Source organism: Rutidosis leptorrhynchoides, chromosome 5, assembly GCF_046630445.1.
Source record: "Rutidosis leptorrhynchoides isolate AG116_Rl617_1_P2 chromosome 5, CSIRO_AGI_Rlap_v1, whole genome shotgun sequence".
Lineage (NCBI taxonomy): Eukaryota > Viridiplantae > Streptophyta > Magnoliopsida > Asterales > Asteraceae > Rutidosis > Rutidosis leptorrhynchoides.
Genome location: NC_092337.1, coordinates 205,782,667 through 205,793,792, shown reverse-complemented (window position 1 = coordinate 205,793,792; position 11,126 = coordinate 205,782,667). Strand labels below are relative to the sequence as shown.

The 11,126-nt window shown below is 35.8% G+C and overlaps 1 protein-coding gene across 2 annotated transcripts; it reads right to left on the bottom strand.

The window, feature by feature from the left end:
- Window positions 1-402: 402 nt before the first annotated feature.
- LOC139848043 (uncharacterized) lies at window positions 403-2,443 on the bottom strand. Of its 2 annotated transcripts, none has more exons than XM_071837779.1 (3): window positions 2,329-2,443; window positions 946-2,023; window positions 403-686 (listed from the first exon to the last, which is right to left on the bottom strand). In XM_071837779.1, the coding sequence occupies exon 2, from the start codon at window positions 1,937-1,939 to the stop codon at window positions 962-964; it is 978 nt and encodes a 325-aa protein (XP_071693880.1). In that variant the 5' UTR covers window positions 1,940-2,023; window positions 2,329-2,443; the 3' UTR covers window positions 403-686; window positions 946-961. The 2 variants fall into 2 exon arrangements, with proteins under 2 accessions (XP_071693880.1, XP_071693881.1); XM_071837780.1 differs by having other exon boundaries at window positions 946-2,020; window positions 2,329-2,410.
- Window positions 2,444-11,126: the final 8,683 nt, after the last annotated feature.

Here is an 11,126-nt window from a genome sequence, read left to right as displayed (position 1 = left end):
CACTCAAAATGGGTACGGACGATAAAGGGTTTTCCTGCTTCACACTTGCTTCGAGTTTGTACTTCCTTTCGAGTCTCCCTTAATTTGTCTATTTTGTAGTTTATAATTTCACTTTCATGTTTTGTAATCTTAGGCATTTCGCCTACCCTTTGTAATTATTGTTTATTAATAAAATTGTTGATCTTTCATCAAAAAAAATTTAGTTGATTGGTTTCAAGGTTCTAGAAGAAAGAATTTGACAACTATAACAATCTATGATGTCAAAATAGTATAATACAAACCACTTTCGTACTGCTAAAAGAAATATCAATATGGAACCGATATGTTAACTGTCATGAATTTTCTAACAGTGAGTTCAAATCTTCAATAAAATGCAACCAGATACACCCAATTTCCTTGATATTATGCTAACAATAATGCACTAATAATCTTGAAATAACCAAGTTACAGTGTCGTTACAATAAATTTGGAAATTCAACTAAAGGAAGGATTTTCGGTTATTCAAGCGAAAAAAAAATTTTGTCTATGCCTTTATAAACACATGTCAAACACACAAACAAACCATAAATATATATTAGTGAAAAAAGATCACCAACACTAACAACAAGATTTTGTACTACAACTCTTATGATCAGCCCAGTAATCATCTCACACTGGCAAAGATTCTACTCAAGTTCATGTTGAACCTGCAGACGAGACATCAAATTAATCAGTAATCCATCTTAGTCATCCGATTTATTATTTTTATTTTTATTTTGATAGTACACATTAAATTATAATTATAGTATAAGACATTGGAGTATTTGTATGATACAGGGAAAGAGTGAAATTCAGGTACATGACATTCATGTAATGATGCAAGATGAGCGGGTCGACAGGATTCTGCCGATACAGGCTAATGCAAATCTATTAAATAAGACAGAATATTATTGAATAGAAAAATACCTTAACGATATGAACATCACGACTGCATAACTTTATTTTGTTTTACACAAGCGGGTGCCTTAAACGACTGGCACTTCCACAATGAGCTCTTCTCAACGACACTACTGGAAGAGGGCCCCACAGATAACGGGCTCCTAGTAGTACCGTCTTCTTTGATAGTTGCTTGATCCCTATCATGACATATGCTTAACGGCAGCTTCTTCTGTTTCATTCTTCCCCTCTTTCTACCCGAAGTAGTGACATCATCATCACCAGTTTTCACCTTCGATCCGTTTTCCATATTTGGCTCTATCATGTTCTCTACTTCTATACTTCCGTTGCTAATTATACCATTATCTGAGATAATTGCGGTTTTAAGCTTTTTATGTTTAGGGCTTTTTACATCAGAAGGCACAACAACATCAGTTTTTGAAATTCTAGGGGAACTATTTATGGCTTGATGCAATTTACGAGCCAATTCTTCATCATTTGCTTTATTAGCATTTTCTAACATTGGCTTCTTATTAGTATACAACATTTGAAGCTCAACTTGCTTTTTTGTTTTATTCTTCTTCAATTGTTGTTCAGCAGATGTCAATATATCTTGATGATGATGATGATCGTCATCATCAAAAGTTGCTACTAATTCTAAATACTTTTTAGCATCAGCCATAGCTTTTGCTGCAATTACTGCTTTCTCCTGAGCTGCAGCTCTTGCAGACGTTGCAACCTTGACTGCAACTTCGGCTGCCGCTTTTGAGGCCGCTACAATTTCCTCTTGTGAAGGATTATCGTTACTTAAATGAGGTTTTAATAGGTAACTAATACGGCTATCTAATTCATTCAACGAGTTACAAGATGATTGTGAATAAGAACTTGAAATTCCATTTCCATTTCCATTTAAGATTCCGTTAACATCACTATTCTGTTTTTTCAAACCTGCAAGTAAACGCTTTCGCGGCGGCAAAAGTACATCCGAATCCAAACGATTCACGTCACATACGTTCCCTTCCATTATTTATATGTTACCTCAAAGTAATATCTTCAAATAGATTGTATGCAAATTCAATTTCAAATCTAATTCTAATTTTAATATCTTCTGCAGAGAAAGCAAAATCAATCAATTAACATATAAATTAATAACAGTTAAATCTCATTTCTATAAAGAAACAATCAAATTCAGATAATTCATCAGATTCAAATTCAATTACAATCGAATTTCAATATCAACAGCTTGATACATTAAATATCCAAACAATTCAATCAATTTAATTCAAGAGGCAACAAAAATCACGAGCTGATGATTGATCAAAGATGTATTGTCAATTTAATTTAGGTAATTAGATTGAGCAAATAGAGATTGAATTCACTAATAGGTGATGGAATTAAAGAGGAATAACGTACCTGATCTTGTTAATAAAAGGAGGGGAATGTGTTGTTAAAATTAGGGTTTTGAGATGTGGAAGGGAAATGGTGTGCAACTAGTTTGAAAATAGACAAAAAGAAGATGATGTAAAATATAAACATAAGGGTATGGCTAATTTGCACAAGTTAACTTGTATTAAATATACATGCTAATATACATCACAAACTTTATTTATTAAACTAGCATTTTTTACCAGTATCTTAATAAAATTAGACTAAAAAATGAGCAATAACCAAAATAAAATAAACTTAAATAAAAACGCTCATCACCAACAGAGTGAAAATATGTTTAACTAAGAAGTGAAACAAAACTAAAACTATAATATTTGGAAACAAAATACCGACTATATTATACTACAAACAAAACAAAAACAAACATTTGTGGCCGGGAGAACCTCAACCTCCAACGCAACACAAAAATTAAGGATCCACGAGCAACCCTAACCGTAAAAAGGTGAACCTAAGCTACAAAATACCAAAAACAACCCCCCCCCCCCCCCCCCCCCCCCCCCCCCCCCCCCCCGGATATGGACCAAATCTCCAACACTGAGATCGTCAACCGTCTAAACCCGAAGGGACCACTGGAAAGTTGACGACCCGAGACACAACCACTGCAAAAGAACATCCCAAACGCGCACAACAAAACCATACCCACCATCGCCTCCTATGTACCCCATAAATATCGGACAAACCGCCACCAACAGGGTGGCGGTTTACCCAACATCCACGAAGATCAACCTAGACACTGCCATCTTCCGCCCACCATCAGTTCTCACCACCAAAAGGGTGGTAGACCACCACAACCATCAGAAGACATCGCACCAGCACCCTAATGCCACAAAGTCGTCGATGGCCACCACTAATAGGGTGGTGGACCACCACGCACCACCAGCATAAACTAGCTAATTTTCGGTTAGATATCTTTATTAATTATAATAACAATTACATTATATTTGGTAAATTGAGTTTCATTAATACATTATAACTTGTCCTAATATTAGATAATCTTTAAATATAAATACAAATTAAATTTTGTCCCCCATTTTCCGTTTCTACATCATTGAGTAATGTTTTTGTTTTTTTTAACGACTGTTCGGCATCACATAGAGGGAAATTAACCACCTTCGTGATCATTTGTCACACGATACACACGCGTTATGCAGGAACTCAAGAGGCTACACATCCATCCGAGGGTAGGAGCGTTACTTTCCCAAGAGAAAACCTTCCATGGAATCGAACCTGCACCCCTGAAAAAGACACTGACCGACCCCACGAGCCCATGAGTGAACTCATGAGATACTACTCAAGCCAAAGCTTAATGGTGTAATGTTTTTGTTGTAAACTCATAAAATGCAAATTCATTAAAATATAAATTGTTGCACTCCAACTTTTTAACCTCCTTCAAGATTAGTAGATGAAACATAAATACTTTAAAACCCAGATGCTAATCGCAATTTCAAACCTTTTATTCTTTCAAAGTTTTTCCGCCCACTATAACTCACCTTTGGTCACTGTCATCTAGCTAGTTGTCTAGAGGGTCCTCTCGAACCTTCTCTCATTCTTCTTTTGCTTCATCCTAACTCTTTCCCTAATCGTTCTCTCTGTTCCTCTCGATTTCAGTGCATTACATACAATTTGTAAACCTTGATGCCCACCGCGGATGAACTTCGTTCGCTAAGACGTGTTTTTTGTTTCCTGCTTGTTCACTTTCCGTCGGAGGTCTCATTTCTCTTTGCGGTTATCTTTTACATATACAAGTGTGGTTGTGTTTTACCTATTTTGACACTTGTTTTGTGATGTAATCTCATTAAGTGTGGTTTTAGTCTGGTTTGATGGTTTATTGTCTCATCAATCTCATTCGGCCGGAATCTTTAGTTTATGGACCGCTTCGGTTCCTGTTTACGGTTAGACTTAAATTAGAGGTGTTCTATTGTGGTTAGTGTTTCTTATATTGGCACTTGTTTTGGTTGTTTATTATTCAACAGATAAAGTGCTCCCTTTTGCGGAGATTTTCTAAGCAAATCTAAGCGTTTATTATGAGCAAATGTATACCGCGGCTCTAACTTTCAACGTTTACCAAATTGGATGAGTCCCTTCTAATCAGGCCTAAATCTTAATTGGGGGTTTTTAGATTTAGACTTGAGTGCTCAATTGGGAAAAAGGATTGATCGATTATTTTAACTCCAATAACTGTGCAAATCCCGATTTGAAATCTGGATTTCAAGGGCGTAATATAAATAATGGGATTAACCTCACTCGATTAGATCGAGTGAGTTAATATCTTGGCTAAAAGTTAACTCTGATATCGACCTGAGTTCCTATCCGAGTTGTATTTTCTGCTAGATAACGTTACAGTAAGAATTTTGGGCAGAGTAACAGTGTGTAGCTAGGTGTTGTGTAATGAATGACCCTGTGGGCTGACGTGACATATGTCCCTTTCATGGTCATAACAAACTTTACCAGATTCGTGGGCTGACGTGGCACCTGTCCCTTTCAGAGGTCCTAACAAACTTTCCTAGATTCGTGGGCTGACGTGGCATGTAACCCATTTGTGTGTCTATTCTGGGACTGTGCGCTTGCTCCAAGATTAAGTGTTTATTACGAGACTATGCTTCTTTCCGAGGCCGTGTGATTACCCTGGAATGGCATGGTTATTCCGAAATGGTGTGATTATTCCGGAATAGTGTGGCGGGTCCAACTATAATGTGACGGATGAATGTTTAACTCTTGGTCAGGTAAAGAGGACTTCACCCGATGTTTATTCTAAGTGCTCTTTCTCGGTATTCTTCTGACCGGGTACGATTGCAGTTGGTTCGTATTTTTATTCGTATTATACTTGTAGAGATTTTCGGATGGCCAGCGTACCTTCCTGGATAAACTGTACCGGTAGTTGACACACTTGTCGGGGTAAGAATGAGCTTACGTGAAGCCACGATGGCTTTTATCTGGGACGTTCCTTCCCGGATGTGCATTCGAATGTTGTTTTAGTCGGTTTGCCTAAGTTTGTCCAGGAAAATGCATTCCTTCCCGGACCGTTATGCCGAGTGGGTTCCAGATAGAACGTCATTAAGCTATAGAAAAGATGTGTCTTATCGATATGAATTAATATGTGTATAATCTCCTTCCATGAAAACACTTTCATATAAACACGCTCACCCTCTAAGAAAGTTGTTGGTCGTCGATGTGGATCAACATACATTTCATGTCTATCCATTACCGCTTTCAATTTTTCTTGCGGAATTTTAACTTTCTCTATGATCTGTTGAACAATTACAGGCCCAACTAGTTGTTTCTCTCCAGCTTCTAACTAACACGTTGGAGTTCGACACCGTCGGCTGTATAATAATTCATAAGGCGGCACGCCTATACTTGAATGATAAAAATAATTGTGCGCGAACTTAATAAATGGTAAATTAAAATCCCATGAACCCCCATATTCTAAAACACAAGCACGCAACATATCCTTGAGTATCCTAATTGTTCATTCACTTTGACCGTCTGTGGATGATAAGTCGGACTTAAATTCACACAAGTTCCCAAGTACTACTATAAACTTTTTCAGAAGTTAGAAACGAACCACGAGTCCCGATCTGACAGGATAGATAAAGGGATGTTGTGACTAGATACTATTTGATTCAGATACATTTGTGCAAGTTTACTCAACGAAGTAGTTTCACTGAAAGTCAAGAAATGCGCACTCTTAGTCAAACGATCAGCTATCACACAATTCATATCATTTCCTTTCTGGGGGTGGTTTTGTTACAAAATCCATCGGTATGTGTTCCCACTTCCACTCATGAATCTCTAACTGACGTAAAGATCCATAGGGTTTCTGATGCTCGTCTTTAACTTGAGTGCAAACATGACATTTTTCCGCAAAATGTGTGATGTCTTTTTTTGTTGTAGGCTACCAATATAACACTCTTAAATCATGATACATCTTTTTCTTCATGGATGAGTAGACAGTCTCGCCTTATGAGTCTATGTTAGGATTAAATCCCTCAAATCTCCAAGGAAAGGCACCCAACTTGGTCAGATATGTCTTTAATCCTCTACAATCATTATGTAATTCCTCTTTTCTCTTGGTAAATAATTCATATTACAAATTTTCATCTCTAAAAGCTTCCAGTTGAGTTATTTTTAGACGATCCACCAGATCTGACACTATCTCCATTCGCATGAAAGTCACATTTTAAGTGGTTCTTTCACGACTCAAAGCATCATCAACAACAATTGTCTTACAAGGATGGTATCGGATTTTAGAATCATAATCCTGAATCAATTCATGCCACCTTATCTGATGCATGTTCAACTCTTTCTAGGAAAAGATGTAATATAGGCTCTTATGAGTTGTATAGATAATGCATTGTGTACCATAGAGATAATGCCTCCACAATTTTCACGCAAACACGATCACAGCTAGTTCTAAGTCATATGCCGGGTAATTCTTCTCATGAGTTTTCAATTATCTGGAAGCATATGCATTCACATGTTCTCTTTGCATCAACACACAACCCAACCCGGCTAATGATGCATCTTAATACACGATGAGGTCTTCAAACCCTTCTGGTAATGCTAAAATTGGTGCCTCACATAATAACTGTTTCAAGGTCAAGAAAGCATTTTCCTACTCATCATTCCAACGAAAAGTCACATCCTATCTGGTCAATTTTGTTAGTGGACCTACAATTTTCGGAAAGTCTTTGATAAATCTACGATAATAACCTGCTAAACCCAGAAAAAATCTCTATTTTTGTAGGAGCGTTTGGTGAAATCCAATTCCTAAACGCTTCTATTTTAGATGGATCCACTTTAATACCTTCTTCAAAAATAACATGAACCAAAAACTGAAACTCTCTCAACCCAAATTTACATTTGGAAAACTTTGTGTATAACTCATCCTGCTTCAACAGTTCTGACACTTGTTTCATCTGTATAGCATGACAAATTCCTTCTTTGAATAAATAAAATATCTTCAATAGACACTAGTATGAGTTTAACGAGAAACTGCCTACACACTCGATTCATCAAATCCATGAAGATAGTCGGCGCATTCATTAAACCAAACGACATAACCAAATATTCGTAATGATCGTAGCTAGTACGAAAAGCTGTTATAGGATGTAAGATTCTGCAACTTGAACATAGTGATATCCTGAACGTAAATGAATCTTTGAGAAAAAAAACCTTGAAGCTGATCAAACAAATCATCAATTCTAGGCAACGAGTACTTATTCTTCATTGCCCTCTTATTCAGCTCTCTATAGTCCATACACAAGCGAAGCATTCGTCCTTCTTCTTTATGAATTACACTGGACAACCCCAGTGCAATGAGCTAAGACGAATCAACCCATGGCCTAACAACTCTTGAATTTGCGAAATCATCACGCGGATTTCTGGCAAAACTATTCTATATGGAGGTTTTGCAACTCGAGTATTCCCCGACACAATATCAATCTTAAATTCAACAATCCTTACGGGCGACAAACCTGGTAACTCATCTGAGAATACTTTTGGATAATCGAAAACCATAGGGATATTGGATATAGTCTTATTTTCTTTCTTTGCATCAACCACACATGCCGAAAATGATTCACACCCATTGGCTAATGACTTCTTAGCCTTCATCATCTAAATCAAGGTACAATTAACCTAACGTATTCCCCATGGGCCACAACGCGTCTCCTATCGGTCAAAGGAAAAGAAATAATTTTCTTATGGCATTTAATACTAGACTTATGGTGGCTCAACCAATCCCTGCCTAATACTATGTCAAAAACAGCTATAGGCATCACCAAACATGTCACGGGAAAAAGACCACCATATATGTGAATGGTAGCACCAGACATAGATGTTGTGACTAGAACTGTCTTACTATCAGCTACTTCTATTCTTAAGGGTTAATGCAACATATCAACAGATGATTTCAAAGTATCACAATACATCAAACACATGAAAGAGTGGTTCGCTCCAGAGTTGAATAATACATGAGACAGCACAGAGTTTATTGAAAACACAACGTTCACGTCGTCAGTAGCAGTAGCAGCATCTACTGACATGTGAAAGGCTCTAGCTTCTGGAACATAAGGATTCTTTCTCTTCTGCTCCGTAGTACAAGTAGATGATCCTCCGTCTCACACTGCCTTAACCCCTGACCCTGCTCCAAAATAAGCTTTCTTTGAAGAAGGAAACTGAGCGGATCTATTGAAATGTCCCGTTCTTATTGATTAAAAACGTTCCATATTAATTGATTTCGTTGCGAGGTTTTGACCTCTATATGAGACGTTTTTCAAAGACTGCATTCATTTTAAAACAAACCATAACCTTTATTTCATCAATAAAGGTTTAAAAAGCTTTATGTAGATTATCAAATAATGATAATCTAAAATATCCTATTTACACACGACCATTACATAATGGTTTACAATACAAATATGTTACAACAAAATAAGTTTCTTGAATGCAGTTTTTACACAATATCATACAAGCATGGACTCCAAATTTCGTCCTTATTTAAGTATGAGACAGCGGAAGCTCTTAATAATCACCTGAGAATAAACATGCTTAAAACGTCAACAAAAATGTTGGTGAGTTATAGGTTTAACCTATATATATCAAATCATAATAATAGACCACAAGATTTCATATTTCAATACACATCCCATACATAGAGATAAAAATCATTCATATGGTGAACACCTGGTAACCGACATTAACAAGATGCATATATAAGAATATCCCCATCATTCCGGGACACCCTTCGGATATGATATAAATTTCGAAGTACTAAAGCATCCGGTACTTTGGATGGGGCTTGTTGGGCCCGATAGATCTATCTTTAGGATTCGTGTCAATTAGGGTGTCTGTTCCCTAATTCTTAGATTACCAGACTTAATAAAAAGGGGCATATTCGATTTCGATAATTCAACCATAGAATGTAGTTTCACGTACTTGTGTCTATTTTGTAAATCATTTATAAAACCTGCATGTATTCTCATCCCAAAAATATTAGATTTTAAAAGTGGGACTATAACTCACTTTCACAGATTTTTACTTCGTCGGGAAGTAAGACTTGGCCACTGGTTGATTCACGAACCTATAACAATATATACATATATATCAAAGTATGTTCAAAATATATTTACAACACTTTTAATATATTTTGATGTTTTAAGTTTATTAAGTCAGCTGTCCTCGTTAGTAACCTACAACTAGTTGTCCACAGTTAGATGTACAGAAATAAATCGATAAATATTATCTTGAATCAATCCACGACCCAGTGTATACGTATCTCAGTATTGATCACAACTCAAACTATATATATTTTGGAATCAACCTCAACCCTGTATAGCTAACTCCAACATTCACATATAGAGTGTCTATGGTTGTTCCGAAATATATATAGATGTGTCGACATGATAGGTCGAAACATTGTATACGTGTCTATGGTATCTCAAGATTACATAATATGTAATACAAGTTGATTAAGTTATGGTTGGAATAGATTTGTTACCAATTTTCACGTAGCTAAAATGAGAAAAATTATCCAATCTTGTTTTACCCATAACTTCTTCATTTTAAATCCGTTTTGAGTGAATCAAATTGCTATGGTTTCATATTGAACCCTATTTTATGAATCTAAACAGAAAAAGTATAGGTTTATAGTCGGAAAAATAAGTTACAAGTCGTTTTTGTAAAGGTAGTCATTTCAGTCGAAAGAACGACGTCTAGATGACCATTTTAGAAAACATACTTCCACTTTGAGTTTAACCATAATTTTTGGATATAGTTTCATGTTCATAATAAAAATCATTTTCTCAGAATAACAACTTTTAAATCAAAGGTTATCATAGTTTTTAATTAACTAACCCAAAACAGCCCGCGGTGTTACTACGACGGCGTAAATTCGGTTTTACGGTGTTTTTCATGTTTCCAGGTTTTAAATCATTAAGTTAGCATATCATATAGATATAGAACATGTGTTTAGTTTATTTTAAAATTCAAGTTAGAAGGATTAACTTTTGTTTGCGAACAAGTTTAGAATTAACTAAACTATGTTCTAGTGATTACAAGTTTAAACCTTCGAATAAGATAGCTTTATATGTATGAATTGAATGATTTTATGAACATAATTACTACCTTAAGTTCCTTGGATAAACCTACTGTAAAAGAGAAAAATGGATCTAGCTTCAATGGATCCTTGGATGGCTCGAAGTTCTTGAAGCAGAATCATGACACGAAAACAAGTTCAAGTAAGATCATCACTTGAAATAAGATTGTCATAGTTATAGAAATTGAACCAAAGTTTGAATATGATTATTACCTTGTATTAGAATGATAACCTACTGTAAGAAACAAAGATTTCTTGAGGTTGGATGATCACCTTACAAGATTGGAAGTGAGCTAGCAAACTTGAAAGTATTCTTGATTTTATGAAAATAGAACTTTTGGAATTTATGAAGAACACTTAGAACTTGAAGATAGAACTTGAGAGAGATCAATTAGATGAAGAAAATTGAAGAATGAAAGTGTTTGTAGGTGTTTTTGGTCGTTGGTGTATGGATTAGATATAAAGGATATGTTATTTTGTTTTCATGTAAATAAGTCATGAATGATTACTCATATTTTTGTAATTTTATGAGATATTTCATGCTAGTTGCCAAATGATGGTTCCCACATATGTTAGGTGACTCACATGGGCTGCTAAGAGCTGATCATTGTAGTGTATATACCAATAGTACATACATCTAAAAGCTGTGTATTGTACGAGTACGAAT

Excerpts from the sequence above, each read along its gene's own strand:
- LOC139848043 (XM_071837779.1), bottom strand. The coding sequence starts at position 1,939 with ATGGAAGGGAACGTATGTGACGTGAATCGTTTGGATTCGGATGTACTT.